Here is a 17187-nt window from a genome sequence, read left to right as displayed (position 1 = left end):
TATTGGTGTGGTTACTCTTAATGAGTTGTTAGAAATGTTTCTTATAACATAATTAATGTTTTTACTTTATGATTTTAATGTAATATTGTTTTTATATTTGTGCAGATTTCTTATTGGTGGCTTTTAGGAATTTACTTTTGGCATTACTTGAAGACATATGAGGATATCTTCCGTTAGTTCTAATTATATTATGCTACCATTTTTGTATTGTTATAAAACATCTTAAATTATTGTTTGTATTGCAAACAATTATTGTATGTAATGAGTTTGAATTTGATATTTGTTTTATTTTTTACTTGTGGAATGTATGGATTTTTTTTTATAAATGTGTTATTCAAATGTGAGGTTTTAATAATAAAATGACAGGTTACAGGTTAATATCAAAGCCATAAAAAAATAAAAAATAAAAATAAGTTTTAGCGACGAATTTTATCGTCACAAATATAGCAACAAAACATTGTTTTAGTGACGAAATATTTCGTCGCTAAATGTAGCAAAATTTTGTAAGAAATGGTTTTAGTGATGAAAATTTTCATCGCTATTTGTGCCTGGATTTTCTTAAAAATAGTTTTAGTGATGAACTTTTTCGTCACTATATATACCCGAACATAGTTTTAGTGACGAAAATGAATGGTGTTTTTAGTGAGGAAAACATTTAGTGACGAAAGATTTTCATCACTAAAAGTTTTTTTTAAAAAAATCAAATCAGACTTTTAGTGACGAAATTTTTCGTCACCAGGACTTTTAGTGACGGGGCTACAGTGATGAAATGAGTTTTGTCACTAAAAGTCCAATTTCGTCACTAAAGGTTCTTAGTGACAAAAAACTGGACTTTTAGTGACGAATTTTTTCGTCACTAAAAATACATTTTGTTGCACAACCATACACTAACATATACATTAATTTTTTTTTTTAAAAAAAATGTCCCAAATCAATCCACATTTATTTTTCCAATAGCCTTTGCACTTTAGGAATTAATATTGGGGTTGCCACCTTCAAAAACTTTGATGTTTGGCTTTGGCAACCCTACACTTATCATCCGATGATATAAAAAAGTGTCTATTATACATCCTCAAAACATACTTTATCTATTTTACCATCTTATTTTACAACTCACCCAAAATCCAAGTTTCTATTTTTACATACAACTTATTAAAATAATATAAACTATACCAAAAAACAATATAAACAAATCAATTCTCTCTCTTCTCTCCCATCTCTCTCCCTCTTTTCCTCTCTTCTTCTCTCACTCCATTAAAATATTAGTTTTTATTTTTACAACCCATGAACAATAGGATTGTATACTTGTATATATACAACTTTACTGTTCCCAAATGCTAAAAAAATTTTCATATCCATTCCCGGGTAATACTCTATTTTAGTGTCTTGGTTGATAAAATAGCAACTAGGGGGTTTTTACACCCCAATGCTAATGCTATGATAGAAAAGGTTATAAAACATAAACCCATTAATATTTTTTTCCAAAGTGCGCCTTTACCTCAAGATCATTGTGGCTGGTTCTGTAAGAGTCATTTTTCCAATACCTAGCAAAGAGATGACATAAGGGCTATTCTTTCTTCTCCTGTGGGATGATTACTAAATCTTTCATTTATTAACTCTTTTGTACGAACAAATAGCAATACCACAATGCTGAAAATGATTAGGATTTGAGAAATTAAAGTTGGTGAGGGCCCATAGATTCCTCTTCTTTATCAGTTGCTAGCTAGTAGTACTCTGACTCATCCAACATGTCGTCAATCTCATAGGATACGTCTTTTGAACCAAACCTTCACAGCTTCCTCCTTCACAAACCTTTTCTCTTCATCGTTGAGCACTGTCTGAATACTATGGAATTTGCTTTCAAGCTTTTGGATTTCCTCCTCAACATCTGCAAACAACGTGAACTCTGAAGAAATGATTGAACCAAGCTGATCCATGATATAGTAGAAAGAAACTAAAGCCCGAGCCATACTTGGAAATGAAAGTTTGATATGATTACACAGGAGACTGAAAGAGTTGACAAAGGTGCATGAAACCAAATATAAGGTACAACTTTTCTTCTTCTTCTTCTTTTTCGAATAGATTTTGGCAAGAAAACAGTCCTCTTAGGTGCACAAAATTTCCTAACTTCAGTTCAGAGTCTAAATTTCTTCTCCGTTCTATTTGTGTGTATATGTTTTTTTTAATCTTTATCCACATTCAAACACATTTATTTACATGGAAATTCTATCAAATCGTTGGAAAATATGACTTTAGTTAATGCATGGGACCAAGTTTGATGCTTAACGTTGCATTATTATAATGACTTTTGTCTCACTGTCAATGTCTAACTTTTTTCTTTTTTCTTTTTTTGAGAAAACAATGTCTTACTTTTAAGTTGGCTAATTAAGATTAAGAAACGTCCCCACTTCCTATCAAAAAAAAAAAAAAAGAAGAAAAGAAAAAAGAAATGTCCCTTCTTAATTATTTGAGGCATTCTTGCTTATCAATGCTTTTGTTAAGAGAGAGCTTACTTTTGGTGATAAAGGATACTTTTAAAAAGGGAAATGAGATCAATCCCATGAAAAACCGAAAGAAAAAGCTTTGTTTGATATACGAAGTGTGCTACTTGGTTTTTACGAGTAGTTCATGAAGTTATACATTAAAAAAAAAAAAAAAAAAATAGCAAAGAGTAGTTCATGAAGTTGTGCTTTTAGTGATGAGATAGCTTTATTTGTCCAATCTTCGGATTGGGCATCCATAAAGCTAGAAAAAACAAATTAATGTTTAGTCCGGTATAAAAATTGTAAGGTAATCCCAAAATGGAAAAAATATATTATTATAATTTGAGTATTAAAACTTTTTTTAAATGCTCTCGTTATAAACTCCTTGACCGGACTCTTATAATTAATTCCATGTATAGATTCTTATATTTGTAAATCCCAATAGGGTTGTCTCGAGATATCCACTGTCTCAAAAGCTTGAGGTCCAACTCTAGTCTATGATCCACCACGAGATACACATCAATTCACACTTACCCTTTCTCTTCAACCCACCAATAAGAATAATGACATTCCACCATTGTTACAAAGTAATGAACTTTTTTATTTTGTACTGTAGTTTTCTTTTTGGGCACTTCATGATAGGATCCTGAAAACGGATGTCTTTAAAGGGAAATGCTAACGGATGACTTTATTTGAAGTAAATTCAACCTTATTAGTTAAAGGGAAATGTTAACGGATGTCTTTAAAGGGAAATGTTAACGAATGTCTTTAGGGGAATGGTTAACAATAGATTTAAAGAAAACTTTTATGAGAAAAGAAAAAAGAAAAAAAATAAGGTTATGTTTGGTAACAGTTTTTGTTTTTTATTTTTAAAAACTTTTTTTTCTGAATATAAAGAAAAAACAATTTTCATGTATTTTTAAAATAAAAAACATGTTTGGTTAGTTGAAATTAAAAAGATAGTTTTTTGAAGAACAAAAAAAGAAAATACTAAAATATGTTGTTACTAGGATTTGAACTCTAATGCTAACTAACTCATTAAATGAGACAGATTCATTAAATTAAATGCGTTTTTCATTGACTTTTAAAAATTAGAAACTGAAAACAGCCTTTTGCATGTTTTTAGTTTCCTTCAAAAATTGAATTTTGAGAACAATTTTTGTTTTCTGTCTATTTTGGGTTGTCAAACAAGTTTTTTAGTCTCAAAAATAGAAAACTATTTTTGAAAACAGAAAATAAAGGGAAAAAGCAGTTACCAAACATATCCTAATGTTTTGATAGTTTTTTCATTTTTCCATAAAAGTGATGTCAAAACTTTCCTAAAATAGATTGTTAACTATTACCCTAAAAGCACCCATTAGCATGATCCATAGTTAAAAACCATTATGTTTTTTAAGTTTATAATTACAGCAATCTCTACAATAACCATGATTTACCTACTAAATTGATTTACCTACTAAATTAAACTGTAGATATATATATATATATATATATATATATATGAGATAGGTTAAACCATTGGATTTAAGTAGATCCAACCGTTAAAAAAAAACTATAATTATTACAAATATTATGATTAGTATTGTTTCAAAAAAAAAAAAAAATTAGTACCTAATTAATTACCTTCATTTATTATTTTCTAAACCTATCTCAAAACTCAAAAAAAGTTTGACATCTGACTTTCTCTCTCATTTGACTTTCTCTCTCTGCCTTTCTCTCGCTCTTTCTCCTCCACCTCCTCCACAGGAAAAAATAAAAATAAAAAACACCCAAGCTGAACACTAACTAGAGGTACGTGAGGTGCTCTGTTTCTAGTTTTCCTTTCTTTTCTGGTCTGACTCTTTGCATCTTTCCATCATAATTCACTAGAAACATTCACATGAAGACATGGAGAGCCAGAAAAGATGATCCAATTATCCAAAGCAATCGTGATGGTTCGTTCTGGCATTCATAGCCACATAGGTTCCTTTTACATTTGACTTCCACTGCAAACATGAATCACTCATCTAGTTGCGATTATAAAAACTGACCTCTCATTGATAGCAACACGCCAACACCAGCTTCCAAGGTTGCTTATCACACGTTATAAGATATGCAAATAGAGTAGCCAAATTGCATGAAGATAGCACCTTGGAGAGATTCCAATTGAAACCTTAATATGAAATATAAAAATATCATTTAACCCAAAAACATAAGTCTGGACCCAATTATGCTATATTAATTCCTTAACTTCTTTAGTATTTTCTATGTTGGACTTTTACTGACGTGTGTTCGTAACAGGTACAGATGAGATATATAGATACTGAGAAGTAAGTTGGCAGGATTAGGAAGAAGTATTAGATCATCTTTCAGCATCATACCTCGAGTTTCCAAAGAAGTTGAGGATTGAGTTCTAAAAAGGGTGATGGCTGAATATGACTTGCAGTGGGCTGCAATTGAGAGATTGCCTACATTTGAGCGGCTGAGATCATCCTTATTTGACAATAATGGTGATGTTGGTGGTACTGAAAATAAAGGAAAAAGGGTGATAGATGTTACCAAGCTTGGAGCTCAAGAACGCCATCTCTTCATAGAGAAGCTCATTAAGCACATTGAGCATGACAACCTTCACTTGTTGAGAAAAATAAAAAACAGGATAGACAAGTAATTCTTTTACTCACTTTTTTTTCTTGTAAAAATCATGCCTAAGTATATACAAGCAACATATGTATGTAGAATCAATTTGAATGGAATTGATGTCATAGCAACAAAGTCATACATAGAGAAGCAAAAGCTTGCATGCTAGAATTGAATTCACATACCATGTTGCTGTTCATTGCTCTTGCTATCTTTTTCATTGCTCAACGAGTTAGTGATTTTTTCCATGCATAATGAACAGTTCATTTGTCTGAATTTTTTTTTTTTTTGAAGCTTACCAAAAAATGAATTGTTTTTACAGTGTTGGTGTAAAATTGCCCACTGTGGAGGTTAGATACAAAAATTTGCATGTGGAGGCTGAATGTGAGGTGGTTCACGGCAAGCCCCTTCCAACACTATGGAATTCTCTTAAAAGCGTACTCTCTGTAAGTATTTTCATTTTTGGAGAGTAATTCAGAGTTAGATTTATGGATTTTTAGCTTTGAGATAGAAGTTTTGAAAAACAAAAAATAAAAATAAAAGGCATCATGGGGTATAAATATGCATATACACATGCATGTTTGTGTCTCAGTATGACCATCTTAGAGCAAAGAAAATGGGATTAATTTTTGTCATTTGTTATATTTTCATACTTTTATGTAATTTTCATAATTTTAGGATTCTATTTTCTTGATTTTAGGTGATTTTAAGGTTTTCCTTATCAAATTAGAATCATGTCTATTTTGAAATATTTTTACTTAAAAATAAAGTTTTTAGGAGCCTTTATATAGGCTTACAATTTGTAAAACAAAAATAACAATTTGTTTTCAATAATTTAATATAAAAATATGGCTCTTTATTTCTGATCGATACTAGAGTTTTTTTCTTGAGACTACAAGAAGTTCCTTATAGATTTAATGGTTTACATCTAACTAGAATGATATCAAACACCTTTACACTTTTCATTCTGCATCAATAACCAAGAAGTAACCTAGGTTTTCTGAATCTTGCTGAATTGTATAACCTACAATTTATGAATAGTTTATTTATTTTATCTAAAATAAAAATATGCTACAGTTATCAACTTATTATATAACATGTATGAATGTTGGAAAATCAAGGTTGTCTTCTTTCTTTCTTAACAGGTATTCACTAAGCTGCCAGGTTCAAAGTCAAGTCAAACCAAGATAAGCATCATCAATGACGTTAGTGGTAACATAAAGCCAGGAAGGTAAGCTATAGCCTATATACAAAAATAATTGAAATTGAGTTCCTCACTTTGTTGGTCTGTCTTTATATCTTCTTTAAATGGCATCTTTCTTGCAGGATACTTCTAAGTGGTATCATATACTGAAATTTTATTAAGAAAAAAAAAAACCTTTGTATGATTTAGATTGGTCTATTAAGGAAATTTTGAGGACTCGTAGTATATTTTTTAGATATGTGAGGGACATGTAATTGAGTAGTCATGCTTTATTCATTGGAGGTGCTTATTTAGTACAGACTTTTCAGTTGGAAAAGATATTATACTGTGATTTCTTATTACCTAGTGCTATCCCATTTTTATGAAATCTTCATTGATACAATACCTCTATACATAAATTTATAATGCTTTGGAGTGGGGAATATTGTCCCTTCACATTGAAATACTTACTAGAATCTGTAATACATTTTCATACTATATGCTCGGAAGTTTTTTTTTTTTAGTCTGTTTAAGGGCACATTAAAAATTCACTATAATTTTACAACATTCCCAAATTATACTAGAATTCTACAATTTCACTACAATTTTTGTTGTGTTCCTAGCTTCAATGATTTTTTTTTTTAAACAATAGAGAGAACTAAAAAATGTGCTTTAATGAGGCTAGAAATGTGTTTACATGGCCTTACCTTTCTTGCAGGATAACTCTACTGCTTGGTCCCCCGGGTTGTGGGAAGACCACCCTTTTAAAGGCTCTATCAGGGAATCTAAACCAATCTCTCAAGGTTTCACACTCACAATAATTGCAATGCAAATTACCAAAGATCACTATAGAAAAGATCAAGACAAGCTCAAAGCAATACCTATGTAGATCTTAACAATTTAAATTTATAATGTTAAAATAGAAAGAATTAAATAAAACACATAAAAAGAGAAAGTAGAAATAAGAGAATCTATTAACATAGTTCGGCTTGATGGCCTATGTCTACGGCGGAAAGACAATGAGTCACATCTTTGCTATATTGAACTATATGTTACAATATTTAATGCAGGGTTTATATAAAAATAGATTAGACTTAATATAGTAAGCCTAAACCACAATAATCCAATGCATTACAAAACCACAATAACCTATGGTGTTATACATCATGGCTTATGTATTTATGGTAATTTATTCTAACATCCCCATCAAAATCAAGTGTAAACTTGAAGACAACTTGAATTTGGAATATACGCTCATGAAGGAAACCATGTCCATGTAGACCAGAGGACAACTATTATGTTCAGAGGATGGCTACACCAGTGGCCTGGAGTTGCCAACATGTTCAAGTGAGCGAAGGCATAGGCCATTGGCTTGGTTGGAAGAACTTTCTAGCAGAGTGTGAGAAGGGTTTTCAGCTAATTTTTGGTATGCTCTGGTAAAAAATACTTCCTAGAAGGAATTCTCAAAATTTGGTTGGGATTAAGAGTGAGAGATAAAAAATATTATAGTAATTTCCTAATATATGCTAACATATAAAACTGAAATATCAGAGTCTATATGCTATACCAACTTATAGCGAACTGACCCCTTAGCTGCTTGTGAAAATATTGTAAGATTTTGTTGTGGCCATAGAAGAACTTTTAAATTATACCTATGTCCTTGTGTTAACAATTAAAATATGTGAGACAAATACTTCAGTGTGTAATGTAAGTGTTGTATTATGCCTCTGTCTCCTTTTCTCTAAAAGATTACTGGGGAAATTTCTTACAATGGATACAAGCTAGAAGAGTTTGTTCCCCAAAAGACTTCATCCTATATTAGCCAAAATGACCTCAACATTCATGAGATGACTGTGAGGGAAATACTGGATTTTTCAGCACGTTGTCAAGGTGTTGGAAGCCGAGCAGGTAACTTTTCCTTAGAGGTTCTCCTTAAAGATGATTCAGTTATAGATTCCCTATCAATTCATAACAATGATGATGATAATAATAATAATACTTTTTTTGGCCTAATGAAGAGGTTATGGTGGAGGTCAGTGAAAGGGAGAAGGAAGCTGGAGTTGTTCCAGATCCAGACATAGACACTTACATGAAGGTAACTATTGCATCTCTAGTCTTCTTTTCCTTCATGTTTGTGAACTTATCTGTACTTCTATAGCATCATTCAAATACTGTTCTTTATATGTATGAAGGGGACATGCCGAGTGCTTTGGCTATGTGAGAAATTAATAAGGTCAAAATACATCCCTTTGTTTTGATCAACAAACATGGTCATGGGCCTTGTAGCTCAATTGACACTTTCTGGTGTTTCCAACGAAGACATCCAAGATTCAAATCCCTCCTCACCCAACTAGAAAATTAGCAAAAGGGAAAAAAAATGGAATCAAATCCCACCCAAATCCATTAGATAAATATTTTGTGAAATTGAAAAAAAAAAAAAAAAAACTTCTGATAATGTCAAAAAGTATTGATGGAATCCTTGAGGCTGAATCCCCTTACTCTGAGGAAATTCTCTGCTGTACATGGAAAGAATCATAGCCATAGCAAAAGACATAGCAATGTGTAAGAGTTTGATCATCCAATTCGCATCTTCAAACTAAAGACGGCTTCCTTCAAACCACCTCGAGTATGGGGCGAGATGTTAGTGTATAGACTCAATTATCATATTATCATATTTAGCACATGTTATTGGCGTATCTTATTTGGCACATGTTAGCCCTTGGTTGTAACTAAAATTTAGGAACATTACTTGTCCTTAATTTTAGTCCAATCAAGAGATCCTCAAAGGTACTTTAGCATATTTATATATATGCTTCCTTGATCAGTACCAATACATACAGAAATACAGAGAATATGCAGATTCTTTCATAATAGTTTTATTCTGTAATTTCTCTGTCTCTTTGTTTCAACATACTCCTTGTTTGCAAATTTGATAGTGCACACCATGTAATTGAACATGTTCCTTTATTAGAACATGTAACATTGCAATCCTAGGTTCTACGTGTGCATTATCATGCAAGTCAAAGTAAAGCAATGTGGCATAGTAAAGTTAGTGCAGCTATTGATTGAAGTTACAAAACTCTAATATCTTTAGGTACAATAATTATTATGCGAGTTCATTGAAAGCATTGTGCACCACAGTCATGTCATTCTATGATATTCTTTTGTTCCTACCTCTTGATGGTATTCATAAGTTATATTTTGCTATATTAATCTTACCATTTTCTCGGACAGGCAATTTCTGTCAAAGGACTAAAAGGAACCCTTCAAACAGATTACATATTAAAGGTCACTCTCTTTTAACTAAGCTGAAAGAAAAGCTTGTATCTTGTAATTCCTATACGGATGAATGCCTTACCAGTTTATGTGTATTGCTGCCTTGGCTTCTCAGATTCTTGCACTTGATATCTGCGCTGACACTCTAGTTGGAAATGCCATGAGGAGAGGTATCTCTGGTGGTCAGAAAAAAAGATTGACTACAGGTAGTTTGAATAATAGAATGATAGTTGTTCAGTTATTTACTAGTGTTACTGAGATAGCTAAATCCCAATTTCAGCTTACAATTTTGACCACAAGGAATTAAATTAAAATCTGGCAGGGGAGATGATTGTAGGTCCTACAAAAGCCCTGTTTATGGATGAAATAACGAATGGTTTAGACAGTTCCACTGCATTTCAAATTGTTACTTGTCTTCAGCAGATGGCGCATATCACAGATGCTACTGTACTGGTTTCACTTCTTCAGCCAGCACCAGAAACCTTTGATCTTTTTGATGACCTTATTTTAATGTCAGAAGGGAAGATTGTGTATCATGGTCCACGTGATCATGTTCTAGAATATTTTGAGGATTGGGGTTTTAGGTGTCCTGAGAGGAAAGGGATTGCTGATTTTGTCCAAGAGGTAAGTGCATAAAAGCCTTATATTTGTTTTTCTTTTTATAAGCTTTTGTTTCTTTAAAAGAACAACTTTGTCCTATCTTTATGCAGGTTATCTCTAGAAAAGATCAAGCACAGTACTGGTATCACATGGAAGTACCTTACAGTTATGTTTCAGTTGATATGTTCTCTAGGAAGTTCAAGGAATCTCCTTATGGAAAGAAGCTAGATGAGGAGCTCTCGGAGCCATATGATAAATCCCAAAGCCATAAGGACGCTCTTTCCTTTAGTGTGTATTCTCTTTCTAAATGGGAACTTTTTAGAGCATGTGCATCAAGGGAGCTTCTTCTCATGAAAAGGAATTCTTTCATATATATCTTCAAAACAACTCAGGTTAGGAAATGTACTTTTGTATTAAAACCGATTCTCATTCTTCACATTGCAGTCATGTTCTTTATTTCCTTTGTCAAAGGCCCTGCAAATCTGAAACTCGCTTTGGTCTCTTCTATCTGCAGCTTTTTGTCATTGCATGTATCACAATGACTGTATTTTTACAGACTCAGATGGATATTGATGTTCTTCATGCAAATTACTATATGGGTGCCCTGTTTTATTCTCTTAACATACTTCTTGTTGACGGACTTCCAGAGTTGGCCATGACTCTTCAAAGGCTTGAAGTATTCTACAAACAAAAAGAATTCTGTTTTTACCCAGCTTGGGCATATGCAATCCCAGCAAGTGTTTTAAAGGTTCCACTTTCATTTGTGGAATCTCTAGTTTGGACATCTCTTACTTATTATGTAATTGGATATAGTCCTGAGGCCAAAAGGTGAACTTGACATGAAAATTTGTAAATTTAATTGTGCATTTCCCCGTATTTTTGGTTCATCAATTAGTGTTCTTGTTTTAAAGATTTTTATCTCCTTTTTTTTTTTTTTTATAGAAATCAATGTTTACTTTATCTTTCTTGTCTAGTAAAAATAAATGAAGTTGGCCTTTAATTTATATAGCTGTCCAAAATTTGGAATGTAAGTGCAGAAGCAGAAGCAGACTCAGTTTCTTTTTGTTATGACTCTAATAATTTTCTTTGTTTTCAGGTTCTTCTGCCAGTTCATTCTTCTTTTTGCGGTGCACTTATCTTCATTATCGATGTTTCGTTTCGTGGCTGCAGTCTTCCGGACTCATACTTCTGCCATGACTGCTGGTAGTTTGGCAGTATTTTTACAGTTTGTATTTGGTGGCTTCATTATCACTCAACGTAAGGTTATCATACCTCTTCTCCAATCTCATTCTAATATAACCAGTTGAGAGGATCAGCTGTGATTTTTGTTTCAGCTTCTTGTTTCAGCTTCTATGCCTGTTTGGTTGAAGTGGGGTTTCTGGGTTTCTCCCCTGACATATGGAGAAATAGGCCTTTCTTTGAATGAATTTCTTGCCCCACGATGGCAAAAGGTGAGTCTCTCATTGCATACTAAAAAATGCAGTCTATTTTATGCTGATACAACTGCTCAAGAACAAGGGGCAGACCTAGTGATTTTATGGCTCTTCCAAAGAGATCAACAATGAAATCCAATCAGATAAATTCTCAAATGTCCTCACTAATTATTAGTGTCTTTATTTACGTATGTTATTTTAATTTGAATCTCAAACTTTTGTCCCAACTATATAAATCTTATTTCCTGTTACAACATATAAAGTTGATGGGCCAGACCTTTCTTGGAGTGTGGAAATTCAAATCCTTCTTCACTATCTCCATCCACCCACTTCTGCCTCTTCTAATCTTAGCCAATTTTTTGTTACCTTATGCAAATTCAAAAATACTTCTTCACTAATTACTTCCACTCACTTTTGCCTTCTTTTAGAATATTAGCCAGTAAGTCATAATGTTGTATTGGGGCTTCATTACTTCTAAAGCACTGAAAGTTCAATAGATTTTCTTGTAATATCACTTATTTATTGTAACAAATCTTAGCTGGCCTTATACACTAGCAACTAAAGTAGTGAATACTTCAATTACAACCAAACCTTGTAGACTACAGATTATGTGCTTATACTAGCTACTATGCCACTAATTTCAGATGTGAGGCATGTGCACCAATAATCCTGCTATAAACCTTCTAATTGTCTGCCATTTCCATAATTAACTTTGACATTAACATCCTGAGTAAATAGATGGTCTTACCTACTAAGTTTAATTTCCTTTCTTGCCTGTAGATGCTTTCCACAAACACTACGATAGGGCAAGAAATACTTAAAAGCCGAGGGTTAAACTTTGACGGATATCTTTATTGGATATCACTGGGTGCCCTGTTTGGATTCACAATAGTATTCAACATTGGATACATCTTGGCCTTAAGCTTCTTGAAGTGTAAGTTTGTCTTAATTTTTATTATATTTTAACTTAAACAGCAGTGAAACAATAGCTAGATGTTAATTCATCCTCATTTAATAAACATTCAGCTCCTGGATCATCTCGTGCTATTATCTCACATGAAAAGCTTTCCGAAATACGAGGAAGTGAAGATTCACATGATGGTACCCATCAGGACAAAAAGTCTAGAAATTCTCCTCCACTGACTAGTATTGAACCAAAGAAAGGTTTTATCAATTTTATTGTTCTTCTGCTTATTCTTCAGATCATACCTCTCCACAGACTAGTATTGAACCAAATTAAGGTTTGGCAATATTTCCCCAGTGTTTTAATGAGTTTCCTGTCTTAATTAACAGGTAGGATGGTCTTACCTTTTACACCCTTAACAGTAGCGTTTCAAGATGTGCAGTACTATGTTGACACCCCCTTGGTATCACAATTAACTTCGTATAAGTTTCTGGTGGTTGCTATAATTATAGCTGTGCACTATTATGTTAATTCCTGTCTTTATCTTTTATTTTTGGCTCCCAGGAAATGAGAGAAAATGGATTCACCAACAAAAAACTCCAAATTCTTTCTGATATTATGGGTGCATTGAGGCCTGGCGTTCTTACAGCATTGATGGGTGTCAGTGGAGCTGGGAAAACAACTCTTCTAGATGTCCTAGCAGGAAGAAAGACTAGTGGCTATATTGAAGGGCAAATAAAGATTGGAGGGTATCCCAAGGTCCAAGAAACATTTGCTAGGGTGTCAGGTTATTGTGAACAAACAGATATACATTCTCCTCAAATCACAGTTGAAGAATCAGTGATATTTTCTGCTTGGCTACGACTGTCTCCTCAGATAGACGCAAAAACTAAAGCTGTAAGTTCTCCAGGCATTGACATCAATCAAAGATTTTGTTTTATATTCGTCATTGAGATAATAATTTGTCAGATCTGCTGTGGCATGTCTTGCAGGAATTTGTAAATGAAGTCCTGGAGACCATTGAGCTTGATGGAATAAAGGATGCTTTAGTAGGCATACCTGGCGTTACTGGTCTATCAAATGAGCAGCGCAAGCGGCTTACAATAGCTGTGGAGCTTGTTGCAAACCCCTCTATTATCTTCATGGATGAACCAACAACTGGATTGGATGCAAGAGCAGCTGCAATTGTCATGCGAGCTGTGAAGAATGCAGCTGATACGGGAAGAACAATTGTTTGTACCATCCACCAACCAAGTATTGACCTATTTGAAGCATTTGATGAGGTAAAAAAAAAATACTATTTTTTGAACATTTTAAAATTAAAATTGTAAATAGAATTTACTTTTGAAAACAAGAAGCGGTGCTCCATTGCTTCTAGGAGTGCTATTAATCTTAGGAATAAATGCATAAGTACTGGAGAGCTAAATAAAGGCCTAAGAGGTTTTACTTTTGGCTACAATGGAGAAAATAATGCACCCCATTGTGGAGCAACCAGATTATAATTATATAAGCTCCATTCGAACCTGATACCCAAAAAGAGAATATGAGACCTAGTGTCGGATAGTATTGTATCTTGAAGAGTTATTTATCTGATGCTTCTCTTGCTTTTGCAGTTAATTCTTCTAAAAACTGGTGGACACTTGATTTACTCTGGACAACTTGGAGAGCATTCAAGTAGCGTTATAGAATATTTTGAGGTCTGTTTCCTGTAACAATATATTTATCCTCTGCATTTTCCTCTTTCATCTTCTTTTAGTAATACTATTTTCTTCATCTAGTTAAGTGGATAAATCTTCTTGTTACTCAACTTATATTCTGACAGAGTATTCCTCGAGTTCCAAAGATTAGAAATAATTACAATCCGGCAGCATGGATGTTAGACGTCACTTCTACATCTGCAGAAGCAAAACTTGGCATAGATTTTGCTCTGAAATACAGAGAATCTGCTTTATACGAGTGAGTTGCTGAGTTCAATTACGAATGTCATTGGTTTTGATGTCACATAATGTCAAATAATGTGTTTCTATTTCAAAAGTAACTTTGATGATGCTGAATTCTATCATACTTATTCCTAATGTTGGATAATAAGATCAAAAGAAGCAAACAATTTGCTTGGCATCTGTTCTGAAAAGCATTGGGTGGCCCAGTATTATATTTTTCCTTCCTTATGCGACCTCAATGGGAACAAATTCAATTATTGGGATCTAAAAGTATATGGCATAAAATAGAAAATATAACAATCTGTTGTGAGGCAGATCAGGGTTTAGAACGGACATGTTGTATTTGTATTACACGGATCTCTCTCTTTCCAAAATCTCGAGTTATTAGAATATGCAACCTGCTATGGTGGTTTTTCTATGTCAGAGTTGTAGCCATATGATGACTAGATTGCAGGTGAATTTAGTGTAAACTATTCCTAAAAAGCTTTTTGCTGAATTCCAAGTAGAAACTTTGCCTTAGGTTGATTATTTTGAGCCAAATCAATGTGTGTGAGATATCAGTAAAAAATCTTTATTTGATTTACAACCTTCTACTCTGGCCATGCAGAGCATTTCAAACTCAACTTATTCATTCACTTAATTAGCGTTCAAATGTAACGGAGCTTAGAAAGCTCTCTCTCTCTCTCTCTCTCTCTCTCTCTCTGTTTATGTGTATGTGTCTGGATGTAGGTTAGAAGGTATCAAGATTGTGCTAATCTCTCTTAAAGCCATCTATTGTGTCACTGTGAAGTAAAATAGTGTCCTTAAGATGAATGATCTACATTTGACATGTATTGGCATTTTTAAAACTTCGAATGTGACTCCTACTATTATCCCATTTGCAGAAAAAACAAGGAGCTTGTAAGGCAGTTGAGTAGTCCACCTCCTGGTTCAAGAGATCTGTATTTTCCTACCCTCTTTTCACAAAATGGTTGGGGACAATTCAAATCTTGCCTATGGAAACAGCATTTGGCTTATTGGAGGAGCCCTGCATACAACTTGATGCGTATCTTATTTGCACTTATATCAGCTTTAATTTTTGGGGTACTATATTGGAACCAAGGAAAAAAAATGTAAGTTTTAATATGTTTAAGTTTTCCACTCTCTTTAGAAAAATGTTTACAGCATGAGATAACTACTAGTAATAGTGACTTTGGACAAATTGAATTTGTAGTGTGAGACTACAATGAGAGTGCCACTTATGAAGTTTGTTAAACGTGATTCTTACAATCGTAGATCTTCACTTTGCTTAAGATAGATTACATCTGTAAAATATATAAATTTCTCTACATGATAAAAGACTTGACTATTATTTTACTTACAGAAATAACCAGCAGAATGTATTCAATATATTTGGGGCAATGTACTCAGCTGTGATCTTCTTGGGCATAAGTAACTGCACAAAAGTCCTACCATATGTTGCTACAGAGCGAACTGTTATGTATCGGGAAAAATTTGCAGGGATGTACTCTTCATGGGCTTATTCACTTGCACAGGTATATTTTTTTTGAAACTGGTTGAATTTAGTGTAGATTTGATTTCAAGATATTATTTGTAAACTAAAATGAAGTCATTTTTATGTGTGATGAATCTTGCTAGATCTTTGACAGTGACAACATGAATACCCAGTGGAATATGGGGCTGTTTAACAAACATGTTCATGAGAAATTTATGACCTCTTTGCTGTATATGTTCTACTGGTTAATGCCACTTGTGTAGGATACTATCACCATTGATCCAAAAAAGGAAGGAGAGAGAGAGAGAGAGACAAAGTTAAGATATTGATAGGGCCACTTGTTTTTCCTTTTTTTCAGCTTATAAAGTGATGGATAATAATTTTGTAGGTGATAGTGGAAGTTCCCTATCTCTTCATTGAAACTGTCATATTCGTGATGATCATATATCCAATGATTGGATATTATGGGTCAGCTTATAAGGTTTCCTGGTACTTCTATGTCACATTTTGTTCCTTGCTGTACTACAATTATCTTGGAATGCTACTTGTTTCATTCACACCAAACTACATGGTAGCTACAATTTTGTCTTCGGGATTCTACACAACATTCAACCTTTTTGCTGGTTTTTTGATTCCTGGACCGGTAAGGTTGCCAAACTCTGTCTCCATTTAGGCCATAGTGTATGTGTGATTGTAAAAACTTATGAATATATAGTTGAACCAATTATGTTGTACTACCCTTGCAGCAAATTCCAAAATGGTGGATCTGGTTGTATTATCTGACTCCTACATCTTGGTCGCTAAATGGATTGCTTACTTCAATGTATGGAGATATAAATAAAGACATCATGGTATTTGGAGAAACCAAAACTGTTGTGGCCTTCTTAAAAGATTACTTTGGGTTTCACCATGATCAATTACCTCTTGTGGCGATTGTTCTCATTGCATACCCCCTTGTTTTTGCTTCCTTGTTTGCATATTTTATAGCACAGTTAAACTTTCAGCGTAGGTAAATTTTTTATTGTTCCTGTGGAGGATGGAGACGTTGTACACAGTCAACAATCCTTCTTGTAACTAATGTGCCGATCATTTAAGTAATCAATGATGCTATGTAAATTTGTTGTGTTTTTTTAAGATCTATTGTAATTGAACAAGTTAAACTTATGTTTGTATGAGATTTATACATTAGAAGCTATCAAGCTTTGTTAAATCAAGAATTTACAACTAGCACCGTGTATGAATTGCCTTGCCAAGATG

At 33.3% G+C, this 17187-nt stretch overlaps 1 protein-coding gene across 3 annotated transcripts; it reads left to right on the top strand.

Annotated features, from left to right (window-relative positions):
• The first annotated feature begins 1732 nt into the window (after positions 1–1732).
• LOC126716714 (pleiotropic drug resistance protein 3-like) lies at positions 1733–17147 on the top strand. Of its 3 annotated transcripts, none has more exons than XM_050417658.1 (25): positions 1733–2046; positions 4764–5126; positions 5422–5545; positions 6245–6330; positions 7001–7085; positions 8031–8190; positions 8301–8377; positions 9517–9570; positions 9674–9764; positions 9881–10182; positions 10269–10550; positions 10715–10986; positions 11255–11415; positions 11506–11609; positions 12372–12525; positions 12618–12755; positions 12885–12958; positions 13060–13392; positions 13488–13778; positions 14109–14192; positions 14318–14451; positions 15320–15547; positions 15799–15970; positions 16319–16573; positions 16677–17147. In XM_050417658.1, exons 2-25 carry the CDS (start codon positions 4888–4890, stop codon positions 16941–16943), a joined length of 4167 nt encoding a protein of 1388 aa, XP_050273615.1. In that variant the 5' UTR covers positions 1733–2046; positions 4764–4887; the 3' UTR covers positions 16944–17147. The 3 variants fall into 3 exon arrangements, with proteins under 3 accessions (XP_050273615.1, XP_050273613.1, XP_050273614.1); XM_050417656.1 differs by having other exon boundaries at positions 10673–10986; XM_050417657.1 differs by lacking the exon at positions 1733–2046 and adding an exon at positions 4316–4417 and having other exon boundaries at positions 10673–10986.
• The last annotated feature ends 40 nt before the right edge of the window (positions 17148–17187 follow it).

The sequence above is a fragment of the Quercus robur genome, chromosome 3 (assembly GCF_932294415.1).
Source record: "Quercus robur chromosome 3, dhQueRobu3.1, whole genome shotgun sequence".
NCBI classification, from domain to species: Eukaryota; Viridiplantae; Streptophyta; class Magnoliopsida; order Fagales; family Fagaceae; genus Quercus; species Quercus robur.
This window is presented reverse-complemented; position numbering and strand designations above follow the sequence as displayed.